Source organism: Haliaeetus albicilla, chromosome Z (genome assembly GCF_947461875.1).
Source record: "Haliaeetus albicilla chromosome Z, bHalAlb1.1, whole genome shotgun sequence".
NCBI classification, from domain to species: domain Eukaryota; kingdom Metazoa; phylum Chordata; class Aves; order Accipitriformes; family Accipitridae; genus Haliaeetus; species Haliaeetus albicilla.
The window spans coordinates 15,613,826-15,634,976 of NC_091516.1; the positions used below are offsets into that span (position 1 = coordinate 15,613,826).

The window sequence follows — 21,151 nt, forward strand, 5'->3', positions numbered from 1 at the left end:
ATTACATGCAGTCTATGTACTTTACCTGTATTTAGTATTATCAAAACCTACACAGAAATATCAGCATTTCTGTTTTAAACATATAAAGCACACTACAAAAAGCACTGAACCAGTTTTTAAGTTATGATGAGCGCTTCTACAGAAAATAAGGTATACTCACTGGTTTATTTAGATGATGTCCTACAGAATCTGCTAGAGTTCCTATAGCATCATAAAGAATGAGCAGGTTTTTATGCTGGTATTTACTAAATGCAAAGACCAAAGTATCAAGTATATATGCAAGATAAGGAACAAGCTCTGTACAAGCCTCCTCTTCTAGAGTAGCAAAGGCACTAAGGGACAAAAAAACAGGTTAGTTAGTATCTTGGAAAAAAACAAAACAGGACAACCCCCAAATACCTTCACTTCCCATTTCTGTTTAAACATAAAACTGTATTTAGTCCTCAAATTCACCCAAATTATTTTTTCAAAGTGGTATTACTGAGATAACCTTGATCTATTTTGATTGAACTCGTAAGGATTCAGCTCCTACATTGTGATGAACAAAATTTAAAAATATTGCTGTAAAACTCATTCTGTATAGACAGGAAGCCCCCACCAAAAAAAGCATTACTGTACACAAGTTACAATATACTAACTGAAATATTAGGAACCATAACAGAAGCTGTTTATGTTAATCTTTAATGTATGCTGTAGCTGCACCTAGAAGCCCTAGTGCTGTTGTGCTGGTACAATGCCAACATCAGCCCATAGTCTCAGCAGTTCACCACACAGAAAAACAGATACAGAAGGACATGGAAAATCAAAAGCAAAGACAGGGCATGAACGCTCTTTTAGCCAGTCTTGGTCAAAGCACACGTCATGGCATCATGGAAACTTTTCAGGTTGTCTGTAAAGTGTTTGAACAACAGCATTAAAAAAACCCACCCAAAACCAACCCCCCCCTCCCCCCCCCCCCCCAGACATACTGCTTCAGAGAAACATTAAGAAAAGGAAAAAATATGAGCTACTGAAGATTTAGTGGCCTAGCTTGTGTCAACAGGATTATTATTAGCCTGTCCCTGCACTAAAAATGCATGCATCACTGTATGAGGTCAACAATCACCTACTAGTGTGCTACCAAATACAGAAATGACTTTTTCTTAACACAATGCAACTGTGAACACTAAGTGGCTAGCATTCTTATTTATTTATTATTTTATTATATTATTATGAAGTGTTCTTTCAGAAAGGCAATACGATGTGAGCAGGAAAACATGTTTCAGTAAAATACCTTTTTGGGTGTCACTAACTAAAGGAGCAGTTTCTCAACAGTATAGAAATGAACATTAGACAACTACTATGATAGAAGTTAGTGATGAAAACATATGGTATCCTACTACAAATTTTCAATTTGGTAGACATTCTGTGCAACTCTTCACAGCAGGGATGCAGCTTTTTGCTCCTCTCTAAGAAGGATCATTGTATTTCATTGCAATTTAGAAAGCTAGTAAGTATGTTTTGACTTGTAAGAGCTCTACATTTTCCTTGGAGTTTCCCAAAGAGTTTAATTTTTAGCTGCAACTGTAATTTTAATGTATCTCTGCTCTAAAGAAAACATTTCAAAACTTGCTATAAATCTGATATTGAACTTTAAATTAAAAAACAAAAACAAAAAAACAGGTGTATTGTTATTTTTAATATTTCCATTTTATTTTTCTTGTTACTTTAACAGTTTCCACTGCCCATTACACTTCCTTCATAAACCCTACATGAGGTTATTTAACAACTGCAACACAGCTGTGTTCAACTACATGCACATTTCAACCATGTTTTGGATAAGGAAGGTATGAACAGAAGTGTGGGGTTTTGTTTGTTGTTGGGGTTTTTTTTGTGTAGGTTTTTTGTTTTGTTGTGGTTTTTTTAATAGAATCTGTACATAATCTGATTCCTTGGATCTGAAAATGCATAAAGCAAGTAGTCTTATATAATCATTTTCCTGCTTATTCAGAAAGACTATCACTATGAAAAGACAGAACAGAGCAGGTGTTAAAGCTACCAAAATTTGCTAGCCCAATGTCTGAAAAGTTTTAGACAAAAAGGAAACCGTTTAATACTCAAATCTTACTAACTACATTTCATTAAATTCATTGTATCCGTTCTCAGGCAAGGATACATCTACTCCTTTTGTGCAAAGCTTAGCACAAGAACTTTGACCTCAGTCTTGTCCTTAGGCACAACTGGTATTTGGGGGTTGTGTGTAATAATAACAACAATAATAAAAAATTTGCATGTTTTAAGTGTTAAGAATACAGCCAGATGCAGATCTAACTTTGCTTTACAAAGAAACCTTCTCGGCAGTCTGCAGTGTATACTCCTGTCCCACACAAACTGACATGTAAAAGCTTTTATTTTATGAGCTTCCTGAACAAGAGGTACACCCATTCCCATTCTATTAATGGTGTCTCCACTAATGGAGCCATTAATTATTGTTTTTTAAAATATCAGCAGACAAGGGGGATAAGGGAATCTTATCTCCCGGGACCTCCCTTCAAGAGAAAGATAATATCCCTTGGAATAATCATAACCCAAATGTTTTGGTAATCTTGAGCTAAATATAAACAACCTCAGTAATCCAAAGATAGGATAGTTTTCCATTGCAATTAGTACTGACCTTGTTCATAGGCATATTTAAAAAAGCCAGATTTCTGGTAAATGAAACAGCATATATTGAAAATAAACAAGTGTCACAAACAGATAATTTCTTTTACTACAATAAATTATTTAGTTTGCTGATTCATATACACTGAAAACAAACCTGGACATGAGAAATACAAATGAACCTTCTTCATGTTATTACAATTCAGAGTAATTTGTGACTACTCCAGAAGAAGCTCCCTCTACTCCAATTTAGAAGCGAAAGAAATATATTTAGAGCTAGAAATAGAGTCATGTATTCATTGATAAAGGCATTAAAATAGTTTCCCAAGAAAAAGCAGTGTCATCAATAGTGCTTTTTGCTTAAGCTTTGGCTTACCTGCAGGCAGCTTCTTGTACTCTCTTGTTGCTATCCAGGATACGCTTTAACAACTCAGTCATTAATGGCTTCAAGTATGTGTCTGGGGGTTGACTAACTACCCAGTGTGCATAGCGACTAAGAGTCCAGCATGTAATGGAGCGCACAAGAGCCTTTTTGTCAGAGAGGCACTGAATAAGGTGAGGGATCAGCTCAGGAAGATATGGAATCATACCCTGCATGCAGCCTAGAAGGAAAAATACAGCTATTGCAGTACCAAAATTAACAAAAAGTTCTATTGTTTTCTGTTTCCTAGAACAGATATATTTTCATTCTCTATCACATAGGAATATATTTTAACAATATACAAAGTAAGACTACCTAATTTATATTAAGTCCCAAAAAGAAACCTTACATAAACAATAATTAAAATCCCCAATTAAACCTGCCTTCATTTCAACTACATTTCTACTTCAGTGCTTCCCCAATCTCCAGACATAACTGCTTTATTAAATGGAGAATGGCAAGTATATCCAAATAAAATGAGTTTTTAAAGCTTTGAGGTCCTACGTCAGCCTACTCAGAGTAATCAAGACAAGAAGTAGAGAAAGAGTCGGTCTTGACAACAAATAATCAAATCATTAAAAAGAATTCCTTAAGAAATTTAAATTTCTTCTTGTTTTCTCCTAATATCATACAAATACCGACCAGCAATTAAGGCTACACGTTTCAAGTCAGCAAGGGCAGTAATACACTGAGATCTGCCAGAAGTACTAACTTTTACCTTGCTTGACTGAAAATCAAAACCAACAAAGAAGTCTTCTAGTAACAAAGAAAAAAAAGTATGTTCACTAGGCACTGTGGGAAAAGAAAATCCAGGCATGGACCCAAATGTATTCCTTCAGCTTGCAAAAGGGACAGAGATGCTAGAAATGCAGGCAAAAAGTTAAGCAAGACTGTGAGTAAGTACAAAGGAATTAGAGAACCATCCACGAAAAGCAGCTCAGGGCAGTGAAGTCACAGGAGTGGTCTTCATTTCTGAAAACACTTGAATGAAACATAAGGCTCAAATTTACTAAACATTATTATTCTGTGAAATTAAGGCAGTATTTCATGAGAGAGCAATAAATATATGCTGCAGAGTTAAGAAAGGGAGAAATAAAAGAAATTATCTAAGCTATTTAGCCTCCTGAGCATGCATAGATTTGAAAATGAAAAATTAAATAACTGCAGTCACCAATTGGTAGATGTAGAGATAATCACCAAAACTGAACCACCTAAGGACATACACTTGTTTACATATGTAAATTTACCTGGAAGGAATCACAGAGCTGCTTTAGAACCAATCAAAAAATTCAGCAGCCTTATACGCACTGTTGCCTTACCTTCAGCAATTGCTCCAAGAACAAGGATACCAGATTCTTTAACTACCCATTCGGGATGGAAGAGCAATTCCTTCAAAAGGGGCAAGATGTGTGGCAGAAGTTCATCGCGAAATACATTGGCTAGGACATCTAGAGCAGCAGCAGAACATTTCCCTGAGGGGAATTAACAGTGTTAATCTCTGCTTATTATACAAGTAGTTGTAGTTAGGCAATGTAATCCTTATCTTAAATTTGAGCTGCCAGTGGAGTCTCAGGGCATTTGGAGGAAAGATACTTCCATTTCATTACAATACACAGTGACCCACTATGCTCTGGTGCAAAGCCACAGCTGTTAGAAAGCCAGTTTTGCAGCACTTAAATAGCCACCAAAAGGACTTACACATTGGGGATATCAAAACACTCACTGACAGGAACCACACCATTATATTGCAACATTATACACACGACGTGATTTCAGGATGGCGTAACACTAAGGAAGAGGGAATGGCTGTGACATGAATGTAACATATTGGAGAAACTAAGGAGAAATGGCCTAAAAATACTAGCATTTGATTCAAAAGAAAATGGTCAAACATGATCTATGTCTCAAAGTAAAAAAACGGCAGAATCATCCAACTCTAGAGACTGAAAGGACTTTGCTGGCCTCTGCTCTGAGCTTTTATACCTTACTCCTATTCTGTGATGCAACAATATGAAGAGGCAGTCGTCAAAATTTGTTTGAAAGTTTTAATCCCATGTTTTTAGCAAACAAAAGCTCATAAAAGAAAAATCAGGAACAACTTCAAAACATGTTTCAGAAATCCTTACTCTGTTTTTCTGCTGTGGTGTTGTCATTGTCCTGGTTTCAGCTGGGATAGAGTTAATTGTCTTCCTAGTAGCTGGTACAGTGCTATGTTTTGAGTTCAGTGTGAGAAGAACGTTGATAACACACTGATGTTTTCAGTTGTTGCTAAGTAATGTTTAGTCTAAAGTCAAGGATTTTCCAGTTTCTCATGCCCAGCCAGCAAGAAGGCTGGAGGGGCACAAGAAGTTGGGAGGGGACAGAGCCAGGGCAGCTGACCCAAACAGGCCAGAGGAGTATTCCATACCATGTGATGTAATGTCCAGTATATAAACTGGAGGGAGTGGGGGGATCACTGCTCAGGGACTAACTGGGCATCAGTCCATCAGTCAGCGGGTGGTAAGCAATTGCATTGTGCATCACTTGCATATTCCAGTCCTTTTATTATTACTATTGTCATTTTATTAGTGTTACCATTATCATTATTAGTTTCTTCTTTTCTGTTCTATTAAACCATTCTTATCTCAACTGACGAGTTTTACTTCTTTTCCCAATTTTCTCCCCCATCCCACTGGGGGGGTGGGGGGGGTGGGGGTGAGTGAGCAGCTTCGTGGTGCTTAGTTGCTGGCTGGGGTTAAACCACAACAAAGTCCTATGACCCACACACAGGCCATCAGAACTGTGGTTTCCTCACAGCTAACTCCTCTTTTCACAACTAAGGTACTATATTCTGGTCAGAAGCAAATTCTTCACATAAAAAGAACTACTGGTAATGGCCATCAGTAGTAGCATGATCACATGAAGAAAAAAAAAAAAGAATAAAATGAAACACACAAGCCAATTCTAGAGGGAAGACTGAAGTAGAAGAAAGCATTATTAAGCTTCCTCCAGCTCTCAATGTATAAGAGCTTTTTTTTTTTTTTAAACTGAAGTTAAACAGGCGATACATTACATTTTTTATGTTGTAGAATTAAAATTCTAAGTCCAAAAGTGTTGTTGAATTGCATCCAGTAAATGTTTGTAGCTTGATCTGTCATATTCAAAATAAGAAATAAGCTTACAGATGGATAGCTTTTGCCAATACAGTTACATAGTCACAGTGTCACCTGAAAGACTCCCCCTTCACCCCATCCACCAATTATGTCAGCAAATAGTTCTTTTTGTATTCAAAAGCAAAGCCTCATTACTCCTATACACAAAGTCCTCTTTTTGCTGTGGTTCTTGTATTATGCAAGTAGCTCTATTTTAAAACATTTTACACATTACTTTGACATACTTAAATTCCAGTCGGAAATAGTATCATCATCATCAAGTTCATCGTCATCATCGTCATCATCTTCAATACCATCTTCTTCATGTTGCTGAGCCACCGTTCGTGAACGATGAAAACGAGGTCTTATGTCCTGTTCACTATCTGGAATAGCTTCATCTTCTTCAACATCCCCCTGCCATCAAAATGTTTTATCAGATAAACTAGTCCAACTATATTGCTCAAGTAAGTTAAAAATGTAGTTTTAGTTCAAGATTTTATAAGCATATAAAAGATTCACATCCCACTTGTGCTGCCCAGCTAACTAAAAACACCATTGTTCCTGCATTGTGCTGCCGCATTTACCAGAAAAATGACAGAAAGATAGAAGCAGAAGAGGTAAGTGCATGCACAAAGTATCCTTCTTGTTAAGAAATTACACTTGATGGGAAAGAAATAGAAAGAAGAAATGATAGAGAAATTCCAGTACACAGACATATTCTAAAATGTAGTGATGGAAAAAGCCATGTATTCAATCTAGAAGGTGTTAGAACTAATTATGAACATTTTTCTGGGGCTGCATTGTTGCAGTAGTTCATGAGCAATAGTATGCAAGCTATGCCTAAGTTGGGTAGGGGGGGACAGGGGAAAAACAGGAAAGCCTGCAGATTATTTTCCAACAAACATGGCAGCAGCTGCATTTAGCATTTGTAACAGCACACCTTGCCCTGGAAGGCTAATTCTCCATTGAACAGATGGTAGGCCAGATCTGCCCATTCTGGTCTGAATCATTCTGATTTATAGGTCAGAAGCTAACCAGATATTCTTACAGAGTAAAAGAAATTGATGCTCACCTTCAACAGAATAATATCAATCTCTGAATATTTCATACCATTTACCAGCACAGGTATCAGCCTACAAAGAAATATTGATACATGTCAAAATAACACATAAAAAAGCAAGCCAGTTTTCAGTTACCTGGACCATAATTTTCATTGTAACCCTCACGACCCAACCCCCCAAAAAACCCCCAAACCTTAGCCTGATAACAAAAGCTAGTATCTAAACCAAGCCCCATGTCATAAGGTTCATCAATACTTTGTAATCTGAAAAAGTGTTAATTTCAAAATGCAAACTTTTAGCTAGAGGTAGCCAGATGGCACAACTGAGTTTTAAAATTTAAAAACCCTGATATTCTTCCATATGATGAATTATTCTGAAACACCTTTCAGAAATTAATTCTAAAGCTTTTCAGTTAAGCATTCAAACTCCCATAATATACATGGTCAACAAGTTGGCTCTCACCAATAATACTTGTCACTTTATTTACTTCTGGCTGAAGACTCTACCTCACTACTCTTAAAGATAGAAGTCTAACTATATTAAGTCCTCCTACCCTCTTGTGATTGCTTCAGTAAGACAAGTCCCCAACATTGCAGAGATCTTGACTAATCTGTATTAAGATTTACTTCATGACTAAACTGGTTATGGCTATGGGATTCCAACTGTACAGATGTACAGCTAAAAAAAGTACTAAAGGAAAAAAGTCAAATACTTCACATAAAAACATTCTCCACAGAAAAAAAATATCCATAGAATATGTATTACAAGCCAAATCAAGCTAATAAAGACCATAGACTGACCCAGCACCAATGACAGTCTCAGCCTCTTTATATTCTGCAGCTGAGTATTGTTTTTGAAGGTACCAGGCATACAATAATATTCACACATTGCAATGGCACATTAACTTCTGAACTTTGAATGAAGGAATAGTAAATATACATATTATCACCAATTTATTGGCACTTCTGCAGCGTACTTCATGAAGTATGCAGGAGCTATGTATTTTATAAGAAAGCCTACAGTACCAAAATGGAAGAAGCTGTTAGATACCACATGAACAGGTTTTTAGAAGATCTTGTCGCACGTTTAATTTAATATAAAAAAATTGTGAGATTATCATGAAGTATTGACAAACTTCTATAGCTCCCTAGTCAAACAGGACTCACCAACAAAGTTGCTTTCAACAAACATGACGTTGAAAGATCATTAGAGAAATGTTACGTTACTCTTATTTGTTTTTCTAAACATTTAAAAGTTTTTCTTTAAAAAAATATTTAAAAAATTGAGTATGATGCTGTTGTAGTGTCAATGTCCGTGCAGGCCGAGAGGTTTAATGCTAGTAGTTAACTACTAGTTAACAACTACTGTGACTGTCAGTATAAACAAGATGTGTGCTGGGAAGGGGGTGGGTAGACTCAAGAATTGTGCTATCAGTCTTCTGTCTTTTCTGCTACAAGAGTAGGAATTAAGTAAAACCATTTTTAAAACTTAAAATTTTTTTCTCATAACATTGGTTCTCTTGTTTTCAACTTCTACCCCTCCACTACTGCAGTAGGTGCTTTAATCTCAATTCCCTACTTTTTAATTGCTTATGAAAACTAAAATTTTACTGATTTTTTTTAATTGCCTCACATCTATAATGCTTATTTTTGCTGAGAGCAATGCGTCTCTTCCACCTGTGATTCTATTCTTCCACTCAAGGTCTTGAGAGAACTGCCCTAGTAATTTCAGAAACCTTCCATGCATATCTAAAAACCAAAGAGTATCCATTTACTGGGAACACTGCAGAATTCATTTCCTATTGCAAAAGGCTTCCAATTAGTCTGGAAAAAAAGTTACAAGCACTGTTGCAGACATGCAGATGTTTACGTCTCAAACATGGATATTCATTCCCATTCAATTAAAAATCTACATTTTGAGGCATAGGGTAACTTTTGGAAACTTACAACAAATAGTTTTTGAAACTTAAAGTACTATCAGGCTGCAGAAGTATGAAGGAACACATTGTACATGCTTTTTTCAAGTTTAAATTGAAATAGCAATCAATATAAAATTGATTCCTAAATCCAAGTGACGTCATGCTGTTTTGTTATGTTCTTTATAAAATGGGGAACCCTTTGTGTTACTCTGCACACAGAAGCATCACATACACACATGTTTACATCAGCAGTAGTCAAGACAACATGCTGATGGTACACCAGATATTACAGATAATGTTATGTGGAGATGTTTGAGCTTAAGTGGATGTTAGCACATCTTTGCATCCATGTGAAGTTTAACAGCCTATTAAGCTTAAGGTAAAACACCACAGTGACACAGTTTAGGTTGCTTCTGGAGATTACTGGGTCTGAAATCCTCAGAAGTCTTTTCAAAGAACTCTGTGCTACACCCATTTTTATTATACACAAGAACTAGCTACAGGAAAATTCTTCTAAGTAAACTGCAAGCTACATACAGTTTCTATAAGAGTAACCAGGCACAAGTCAATTGAACTTTAAAGATGACTATTTCAAAATAAATAGGACTTGTAATTCTTAATACTTACTTAGTAAGATGCCGACATAATACATCTTTACAAATTGGCTGTTCAGCCAAAGTCAGCCAGAACTCACAAGCCTCCAAAGCCACATTTTCATCTTGGTCCTGGGTCCTTTGAAGCATGTACTACAAAATATAAAAATAAATCACCTGTATAAGATAGATGTTAAGTGTCCAGAAGAAGCTACCAACATTGCAATATGTGTTTGCAAAACCAGACTATGCTACCATAGCAATTTTGTTTCTTTGGGGCGAGGGGAAGAAACAAACATAAGAGAATACTTAAAGCTATCATGAGAATAAGCTAAGATACTTCTTTCTTAATGCTAAATGATTCAGATTCTAAATTTCTTCATTGTTTAAGTGAGAACATTATTACCAAGAAACTGTAGAGACTCAAGATAAACAGCAGTTTCCCATCAATAGATTTTTTTTATTTTTTACTCCCCCTTTGCACTTTTGAATAAAAAGGTACAAATATATCCTTAATAAGATGGAAATACTTTTTATTTCCAGTACTATAAAAAAGTTTTCCTTCCAAATCTTGATTACCTGACAGGATGTAATTAAGTAGAACCCAAAAAGGGGGGGGAGGGGAGTCTCACATTTTTCTAGCATGAATGGCAATTCAGACATTCAGTATCAAATCTTTAAGCTTGCTATTAAAATTTAATCTTTATTCAACCAAAAATAATCAAATAACCTGCATAAACAAAAAGCCTATGTAGACTACTACTACATCAGTTTCTTATACACAACTGCCAAAACAATTTAAGGAAGACTCTTGCAACTTCCAAAATAGTAATTTCTGCATTCTTCCATGCCAGCCCTTATTTCTGAAACAGTTAGTTCTCCCATTCATTTTAGAAAGTCTCATGCAAGTCCATGCAGGTACCTTTCCTCATACATGGATTTAGAATAAAAGAAATCCCTTTTCAGTTGCTTCAGAATACCATTTAATTTTCAAAATTAAATAGAATGGGGACACCTTTATTATCCTTATACATTTCAGGGATGCAAGACTTGCCACGAACAAAACCCCTTTCTACAGAACTACACTAAGTTGCAAACAGAAATACTGCTCTGTTCCAAGTTGTCAATAGATTGAAGCTCAGAAAAGTTGAAAAATGTGCTATTCATGCAAGCAAGGCTTCCTTAATGCACCTTAAAAGTTAAGAGATTTGGCATTTTCCCGACAGGGCTTGAAAATCCACTATTTTGTTGTGGATTTGTTATTTGTCAGGAAGACAAAAACAGAATGACAAAAAGCAATCCATTTGAAGAAGCCCCTCACGCTGCCGTTTCCTCTTTAAATATCTATTATAAGTATGCTGTATGCTCCATGAAGTTAAATAGCAGTAGACTGAAAAGGCATGTAAAATAGCCATACACACTGACGCTAGTAATAAAGCAAAATGGGAGAAAGGTATTTGAAGGCTTTTTTTTTTAATATTATCATGCCAAATTTAATAAGTACTTTTAATGGTAAGCTATACAGTTCTACTGACTTAAGGCAATGCAAATAGTTGCTTTGTCACAATGAATTACAAAATAGCATAGGAAGATTATTCAGTACAGTTTGGTGTACTCTATAGCATAAACAATGTAGTGTTAGTCTTGTTAAGTCAAACTGTCAAGAAAAGACTAGTGGGATACACAAAGTATTAAGAAGAACACATTCTTTGAGCAGTAACAGACATGTCTATCTGAAGAAAGCAACAGGATGTAAAAGTCAAGATTCCTACCAAGAAAGATCTTAGGAGCCACATGTTTGGATAAATAAGCTCTGTAAGCTTACAAGTGCAATCCAGTAATTGAAGTATTAGGTTGGTCTACTCCTGGCATATCCTGTTATCAAGTTCCCAGACAAAAAAAACAAAACAAAAAACACCAAAACAAAAAAAAAAGAAAAACATCTGCTTCACTCACCTGGAAGTGCATGCTCAAAAAACCCAATGAAATCCAAACTCAGCCATTCCTGTATGCTCCAGGGATTTGGCAAAAAAAGTTTAAACCTGTCTGCTTCAAATGCATGATGCCTGGCAAGACCTTCTTAGAATCACTACTGGATCATTAATATTCTTAACCACTTTAAAAGTGATTCTCCATAAACATAAAGAACATCACATAAATAAAAGTTCCTCTCTCTTAAGACTTTCTTCACTTAAGAGCAACCATCAGCAGCGGCACTAAGCCTGGAGGCATTAAAGCCTCAAAGGTGCAAAACCTGACTCATTTGGATGCTGAACAATAGTCAGCTCTGCAATATTATATTTGCAGATACCAGGATGTATACAGAACTGGGAAAATCAGTAACAGTACACAGTAGTCCCAAAACTGGGGGGGCGAGGGGGGAAGTCTAAACTTTGTTACAGAACACAAAATCACTACTACTGTCTTTTGTAGAGAGGAAGCCTAGCAATAGTTTTCCCAACAACAAAATACCAGATACAATAAGAATACCATCTTGGATCTTCTTCTGGTTGGTGACATCATTTCTACCTACGAAGTCCAGAAGTTCCATACTGATCTTAGGAGGGTGAAGAGCCAGAAAAGTTATCACTTCTTGACAATATGATCTCGAAAGCTTTATTCTGTCTCAAAAATAAGTCCCTCTCAACCAACCAACCAAAAACCCACCACTAAGTACCAACAATCCTTGCTTGTCTTACATTATATGAGAACATGTCTGCTAAGACTGATGTCATGGAATTCCAGACAACATAGGAAGACTAGATGGCAGGCCAAGGCTGTCAAGGGTCACCTCAGTTTTATGCATCTCTAATACCTGTGTATTAGGAGCTAAAAAACCTTAACACTTTCCTTGTGCTGTCTGGGTACTGTTCTTACGGAACTTGACACTGGGTTATGACCCACCTGTCCACATGAAATCTGCATGAGAAACATTATGATTTTAGCTGTATTTCCAGTCTGGCAAGTAGCATATGTAAACACTACCTAGAAACTGCCAGTACTTCCCAGAAATGTTGAAATTACAGCTCAGTTGAGCAGACAAAAAAACCAGAGCAGATTGGTCCTCTGGTAGATAAGTCTGCACTAACTTAGAATGCTAAAGGAACTATCAAATGACATTAACCTCTACAACTCAATGAAATGGGAGGCATTGTTGTTAGTAGCTCAAAGAGCACCTCAGCTATATAAAAATAACATGCCTTATCCTTGTTGTGGTCAACACATCAGAAAAAAGTGACAGCTTCAATGTGTGAACTGTAGCAGTATCAGCACTAGCACTAGATTTTTAACATGATCTTCTCACTTGGGGTCAAGCAATGCCTCGCTGCTCCATAGTATAGCTGATTCTGGCCATTTCAGGATCAATTAACTTAATGAGGAATAAAATGCCATTTGCATTGCCTGTCAAACACAATGTCAAGTTGGCAATTAGCCAAGAAGGAAGTTTTTCAATCTCAGTCTTGAAGGAAAATGAAGAGTAGGCAAGTGCAAGAGTAACATACCTCTTCTGATAAATGTTTTTTATTTGTTATTATTTCTGCAAGCCCAAACAGGTTTTTCAGCATGCAATCTGGGAAATGAGACTCACCTCAACTATACTAATCATATGAGGAAGCAGGCGATCCATTCGAACTTCCAACAACATTACCAGAGCACGGCAAACATTTTTGCGTACTTCAGGCTCTTCATCACCAGCCAGTGCAAAAAGGTTCTGTTAGAAAGTAGTACCAGTTGAAAAGCCTCAGTTCATCTAGTTCAACTTGCACTTAAATTGACATTACTGGCAAACTAAAGTATGCAAATATGTACTTCTATACTTTCCCACCCCACACCTCCAAATACCATTTTATTTCTTAAAGACATATGGTTTAGCAAATTAACTCTTCAGACTCTCAATGTGTGTTGTACACATAACCAAAACGTTGCATAATATTAGCAATGGCACAAGAACAGTATTTCTTGGATTTTTTTTTTCTCCTAAACATGAATGAAGTTTTGAAGCCAGAAAACTCCATCAGTACATAACAGCACCAAATCAATACCACCCTTCTAATCCATGTTCAGTAGCAGTATTCGGAGAGACCCAGACAGACTCAGTGACATGATGATCCTTGTACTGGATTTTCCATCACAAGTGACAGACTACTGCCATTACTTTTACACCTTTATGCAAGAGTTTCCTCTACTTATGAAGTAGAAGCATCTTTCAAAATACTATTTCTTGGGCTTGGAGAGCGCTTAGACTAATAAACTGTAAGCACAAGCATACAGAATGAACTTCAATCCATGGGGACTGAAGCTAAGAACGGGCAATCAGAAATAGGGAGTTTGGGGGTAGAGGTGGTTGTAAAACATAATTCAAAACCATTGATAAATCAAATGTGTAATTTTACTCAACCGTCCAACCAAGAATGCACACCCACCTCAATGAAAGAATCTATGTGCAACATAAGAGCTTGAGTTCTGCTGATGATAAATTGATTGACACATGCAACAGCATGAGACCTACAAATGGAACAGTTAAAATATACATTTTTCATGAGTTGAAAACATTTTCTAAACTGTACATAGGCATCAAAAACATTAGGAAGCAATTTACGTTGTCCAAACATGATCTAGAGGCAAGAGGGAATAAATCTGCAAATCTATAGTACTACCAACCAAAACTACTAATCCACATTTAACTACCACCTTATACTCTGATATATCTAACAAATATTTAAAAATAAAGTACTCAGTAAATAAAAACCAAAGAAGGATGACTATATCTAGCATATTTGTTCTCAACAGTATGTAAGGATGTTCTTTTTCAGTGTATTACAATTATTGATCTTCTCAGATACTAAACAATTCCATACATGTCAACATGAATAAATTTTAGCATGCCCTTATTAATTTTTATGTATCCAACTGCCTTTGCAATATTTTTTAGTATTTAGTGAGACCACTACATGTCAACAATATAGCTGCAGCTTAGAATAAACACACACTTGTAGTAGGATACATACAGAAACACTTGCGTTAGAAACATTCTAAAAAATGAAGCATTGGTTCTTCTATTCCATTTCATGCAAACCCATTACTTACAGGGCTTTTTCAGTCTCAGAGGTACAAAAGTCAAATTCCATAATTAAAGGCACAGGGCAAAATTACCTGTAAAAGCCTCTGAAGATCCATTAAAATATTTTTACTAATGTAACTCCAAACTTCTGTTCAGTTCAGACATTTCTGGGAAGACTGTCTCATAAAACGTTGTTCAAAAGTTGTCTCTTGACAGATTTAAATATGAAGTATTTTACTGACACTACCAAGAGTTTTCATACTTCAGCACTATGTACTGAAACCAGGCTGTGGGTCAGCAACTGGCCTGCTTTAAACTTGAAACTGGTTTAACAGTTTCAAAGCCATAAACATCGCAACATAGGAAAAAAGTGAAAGACTGTAAATGTGGCAAGGAAAAAGCATGTTTTTCTCAACCTCTCCCAGCTCCAGAGAAGTAGTGTTTATCTTTCCACAAGAGCAAGTTCATGCTTTGTTACATATTTTTCTTAGTGTGCATCTATTTTAGGTGAGTTTCTAAATCTTACTTGAATCCTTGAAATACTTGAATCCTATCATGATATATACAAAGTTATACTTTTCCTCTTGGTCTTCACCATCTACTATTGCTGGCAATAAAGAATTGCCACCACCAAGTTGTAGTATCTTTCAATACAATTTTCAAACAGGAGTTAAAGAACGCATTTCACAGAATCACAGAACCACAAAATTCTTGAGGTTGGAAGGCACTTCTGGAGGTCATCTGGTCCAACCCCTCTGCCAAGCAGGGCCACCTACAGCAAATTGCCTAGCACCATGTCCAGATGGCTTTTGAATACGTCCAAGGATGGAGACTCCACCACCTCTGTGGGCAACCTGTGCCGGTGCTTGGTCACTCTCACAGTAAAAAAGTGTTTACTGATGTTCAGAGGGAACCTTTTGTGTTTCTGTTTGTGCCCATTGCCTCTGGTCCTGTCACTGGGGACCACTGGAAAGAGCCTGGCCATGTCTTTTTTGCTCCCTCTCTTCAGGCATTTACATACATTGGTGAGCTCCCCCAGTCCCAGCTCTCTCAGCCTTTCCTCATAGGAGGGATGCTCCAGTCCCTTCATCATCTTCATGACCATTTGCTGGACTCTCTCCAGTACGTACGTGTCTCTCTTGCACTGGACAGCCCAGAACTGGACACTGTACTCCAGGTGTGGCCTCACCTGGAAGAGGAGGGGAAGGATCACCTCCCTTAACCAGCTGGCAACACACCAGCCCAGCATACCATTAGCCTTCTTTGTGGCAGGGGCACACTGTTGGCTCATTTCAGGGTAAAAGCTACTCTTCTTTGTAATGAATATTAGCAATAATGATTTAATTCTGGAATTTTTCTTCTATCCTATACTTCTGTTACTTTGGAGATACTAATTCAGTTTTACAGTGAAAAGATGATGAACCCATTTAATTTGATTCAGCTGAAGGATAAAGAGCTTTCTAAGTTTTGGTGCCATTAAAGCAGAAAAAAAAATTCCGCAAGAACTCAGAAACTATTGTCAGCAAAATAATTTTGAGACTTCCATTCCTGAAGACGTTACAAAATGGATGCAAAATTATTCTTTCTAATCAGAATATTAAGTTCTAACTGCAGCATCGAGTTTTTCACAGTAATATGCAAAAAATTAAAGTTTGATTTTCAAAATCATAGGCTGATTATACATTTGGAAGATGTAAAAAGAGGTGAGATTGTTGTATTAACTAAGCAGATAAACATGTAAATAACTGATGCATGGAGTCTCTGTGGATGCCTGCAGGATTGTTTAATAAAAAAACTAAGCATGTTTTAAACAGATCTACAAAATAGCAACCTTGCTGCTTATGTAAATAAAATTTTAACAGGTAAATGTAGTACAACACCTAAACCTACCTTATTTTTGGACTGCTGTGCTTGAAGAACTGCAAGAACTTAGGTATCATGATATTGAGTGGTCGGTCCAATACATCACTATCTAAAATTTCAGCAGAATCTTCACATATCTTCTGTAGAGCACCAAAAGCACCCTGTTTTAAAAAAAACAAAACAAACAAAAAACAAACAAACAAAAAACCCCTCTTTCACATTCTGAAGAAAGCAAAATTTCAGGTTTTGTACAGAACAGGTAATTTCAGCACAACATAGTAAATGTAGCTAGTTAACACAGTTAACGCAGCTAACTAAATATGGAGTTAAACTGAAAGATCCTTAAAGACTTTTTATTTAAGCACTTTACACCAGCATCTGTAAGCTCTCAAGTTGGGAGTCAGTAATGGATAAGTGGTAATGTTAATTTTAGCATTCAATGCTCATCTATGCAATCATATTTTTAAAAATGCTTAAAAGCTAGTTCTTACTTGAGAAATAAGAGTCCAGGTGCAGAAGTATCCAATTTGATTACATATCTAATTGCATTCCCTTTCAAGGTTTGTTATGGGCCAAAACAGAACTCTGGATACGATGGTCAATTTGAGTTTCATTTTCAAGTGTTCTCTTTTTCTTGAGAAAGAGGCACTGAACCACTACATAACAGCATGGCATCTTGGACCATTATACTTGCTCTGAGGATTATTTTATACAAAATGCTTCAAACAATTTCATGCAGACAGTATCAAGTAATTAAAATTGTGTAATCATAGATTTTTATTTTTTCAAATCAGACAAGGCTTTTTTTGTCCTCATAGATCAAAACAGTTAAGTTGGTATTTATTTTCTTTCAAACACACTGAACAAAACAGTTCGTTTCACCCTGAAATAGCAATGACAGATTGCTTTTCTGGATTAAGTCACCATAAGAATGAACAGTACTTTTAAGAGAAAATTCAGGGTCAACTCGATGATGCTGATGATACCTAAAAGATTAGGCATCACCGAGTGGTAACTTCTGGACACTTCTCAGCTGAGACGCTACAACTACCTATCTGCACTCTTATTCTACTTTTATGCAAAGAAAACAAATTTGTTTGAAGGAACAGTAAGAACATGGAATGCAGGCAGAAGAAAAAGTATCAAATTTGAGCCACTGTTCTCTGAGGACAATATATGCGCATTTATACACACACTATATATAGTGTCTACGAAGAGAGATAAAAATAATCAGATTCAGAGAATAATCTTCTATTTTCTATAAGTCTCCTTACCTCACAAGTATTGTAATCTTCAGAATCCAACAGGCTGCAAAGCTTTGGTAAGAGTTCAGGCCAATTCTGTAATTCCCCTTTTGAGGCAATGGTTGTTATCAGAATGCCTAAAGGAATCAGAAGGATGAAGGAAATGAGATCTCACATACCTGTACATGTTGCATACTGACTTTTGTCATTTTTGTCCTCTCAAAGATCTAACGAGTTAAGAAACTTCTTGTTTTGTTAAGAACTGACAAGCATAAAAAGAGGAAGTACATTTAATTAAAAATGGTATTTGAAGGGCTTTGAAATGCAAAGGTGGGTTGTTCCTTCCTGCTACCATGAAGGGTTCAGATGTGAAAAATCAAGCACAAAGTAATTCTAGTTAATGAAATAATCATGCCCAAACATTGCAGGACAGCTTTGGCTCTAAGTTTACTAAACACTATACAAATCTTGACCTCCAGTAAACACTGAGTCTCCATCTCAAGTCACCTCTTCTTTATTATGATACAAAAGCATGGATGTGGGAATCTGTCATTCAATAAACTTACAACCCAGTGGTTACGTGTTCACAACTTTACTGTGTTTACACAAAACATTAAGGACACATTCTAAGACCAAGATACCTACTAAGAGCTTACACACTATGGCAGGTCATCCAGTGATCAGCTGTAGGGGTTGGCTGATTAAGATCCAGCAAACAGATAGGTCAGCCCAAAGAGTCACTAATTCTGTTTCTAGCACATACAGAAATCCCAGGAAAAACTAATTAGGTGACAGGAACAGGGAAGGCTGCTTATAAACTAGGATTGACTTTGTATGAGTCCATTTTGCCTCAAGACAAAATGAAACGGGTAGCATAACCCATTATGCTACTGACAGTTACTTCTAATGAGTATGAACACAGAAGAACTTGATAACTACTACAACTAATAATCTCTGAGTGATGAAAAAAGCTTTCCTAAGCTTTTTCATTGAGCTAATCACAATATATTATTTTTCTGTGGAATAAAATGTTGAAATTCTTGTTAAATATACAAGAATATAGGACAACATTACAGAGCAAAGGACATTCTGGACAAGACACACAGTAACTAAAAGATATTTTGCATCATGTTTCTTTTGATGCAATAGGCTGGAGAACCCACAAAGACAAAGGGCAAAAATGAAGACAGAGGTAAAACACAATTTTACAGCTCCAGAAGTAGTTTGTATCCAGTTCTCTTCATAACTGCAACTGAATAGAAAAGATTCCCAAAAGCCTACGGAGATCTATGGAGTCTTAAAGACTGCATTTCTCCTGAATATTATGGTCCTGCAAAGAATATCAGATGCATTAATAGAAAATACTTGTTTTACTGTTACTGAATCTTAATGATCCACTTCTTTTTTTTAATTAAACTGAATTTCACAAAAAGAACAAAATAAATTAATTTTCTTGCCTCCTAGCCAAAGTACTTAAACTGCAAAATTGTCTCCCTAACTTAGATCTGGCACGGGTTTATTTATAGACTTAACACAGGTTCAGAAACAAACATAAGAATGAAATTCCTGGAACTCCTCTGCACTAGCATGTGACAGAAGTTATATTACAAGCCTCAAATGGGTAGGTAGTTTTGGAAAAGAGTTGGTTGAAGATCTTTTCAAGGCCCTAGAAGTGGTTTCAGAGGATGAGAAATGGTCTGACTATACTTGTAATATGTGCAAGCTTTCACAGCCTAAGGAAAGACTATTTGAAAACTACTTCAAGTGTTCTTCCAAAAGGCTTATCCCAGACAGCAACAGGTTAACCTAGGAAATACTTCCAGATGCATAGGCAAGAAGTGACCTGAGGCCACTGCCCCTTGCAACAGAGTTGCATGCAGTTCAGACCATACACGTCATTACGAACTTTTTGTACAGGTCTGTGGAGAAGCCATTTAACACGGTGCTAGTGTTTTTGAAATGATAGAGACACTTTGGTGCGGAGAAAAAAAAAAAAAAGAATAGTATTAGACTATCAAGACTATCAAGAGAGGCAACAGCTATAGCATTTGAAGCTTTGCAAAAGGTTTTAATAACAATGAGGAAACAGCCACACAAAATTAAGATTTAGGCACTTATGTCCATGTTGAAAGGAATCTTCATGGGCTTATAATGAGCTTCATCTTCTTTCAAATGTGAAATTTTTCTCACCCACCTGCTGCTTTATTTGGCCAGCACAAAACAGAAGACACCAGAGATTAGCCTTTGTGGCTTTCTCCGCAACACTTCAGACATAGAAACACGGACATCAGAAGAATAATCAAAGCAAATAAATAATCAATTTAGTAGCTTTCAGCTTTTTGACAGTTTTGGGCTAGAGCTGACAGTTAAAACAAGCCCTTCTGATTAACATAGTAAGCTGCAAAGTTAGAAATCTGAAACTGGAAGTCTTTATAACGATGGTCTTCTATTTGCAATGAACTTCAAAACAGTATTACAGAATCTGTTGATATTTCACTTGACAAATGTGAAATCTAATGAATATAGCAGCTGGGCTAATTGAACAGTAAACATACGAGAGAACAAACTCTAGAGGGATGGCAGAAATTGTTAAAAACATAAGCATAACTGTCATGCCAGCATCTTTTATATCACTGTTTCAATTACATGCAATCCCAGTTTACAGCATCAATTCTACAATAAAAAAATTGAATATAAAGAAGCAGCAGCTATGCTTCAGTACTTTCATGTCACTAACAGGACAAGAGGAAAGTTGGGGTTCCTGGGGTGGTGTTTTGCCTCTGTAGCTCCTAAAGCTGATTTCTGAACTCCTTAATTCTAAAAAGCTGAATTTTGTAACAAAATTCCCCTTCATAGGGCAATCATTAGCTTTCACTTTCCTTCTGCAGGGAAGGTCTCCAGCCCCAGCACTACTCTTAAACACTCAAAACTTAAAACTATTTCCCCTGCTTGCTTTTAAGCAGGAGCTGCACTAAGGTCCTGCCCAGACTAGAGCCCCCAGAAAGTTTTAAGAACAGTTACAGACACTTCCTAAATAGATGCATTTATTTCCTGGTAAGTTCGTGGGTCCTCAACACATGCAGCTGTCTTTTTTGAGCTTCAATCCTTATTTCAACATTAGCATATGGTGTTTTAAAACCAGTACTACACAGCACAGAGAAGTACCACTGTTACTCATTTGGGGATTAAAATAGGGAAAAGCTAAGTAAGGATACAAT

At 36.5% G+C, this 21,151-nt stretch overlaps 1 protein-coding gene across 7 annotated transcripts in view; it reads right to left on the reverse strand.

Annotated features, from left to right (window-relative positions):
- Positions 1-21,151, reverse strand: part of TNPO1 (transportin 1) — a 56,728-nt gene that overhangs the window by 15,579 nt on the left and 19,998 nt on the right. For 6 of the 7 annotated variants that reach the window (XM_069776116.1, XM_069776115.1, XM_069776118.1 and 3 more), the window contains 10 exons: positions 17,964-18,070; positions 16,717-16,850; positions 14,189-14,270; positions 13,354-13,476; positions 9,799-9,917; positions 7,265-7,325; positions 6,438-6,606; positions 4,381-4,533; positions 3,017-3,242; positions 161-332 (listed from right to left, as the gene is read on the reverse strand). In XM_069776116.1, coding sequence (XP_069632217.1) covers positions 161-332; positions 3,017-3,242; positions 4,381-4,533; positions 6,438-6,606; positions 7,265-7,325; positions 9,799-9,917; positions 13,354-13,476; positions 14,189-14,270; positions 16,717-16,850; positions 17,964-18,070 — 1,346 coding nt within the window. Of the gene's footprint in view, positions 1-160; positions 333-3,016; positions 3,243-4,380; positions 4,534-6,437; positions 6,607-7,264; positions 7,326-9,798; positions 9,918-13,353; positions 13,477-14,188; positions 14,271-16,716; positions 16,851-17,963; positions 18,071-18,578; positions 18,884-21,151 lie in introns of those variants that run through there. The other variant, XM_069776121.1, reaches the window with a different exon arrangement.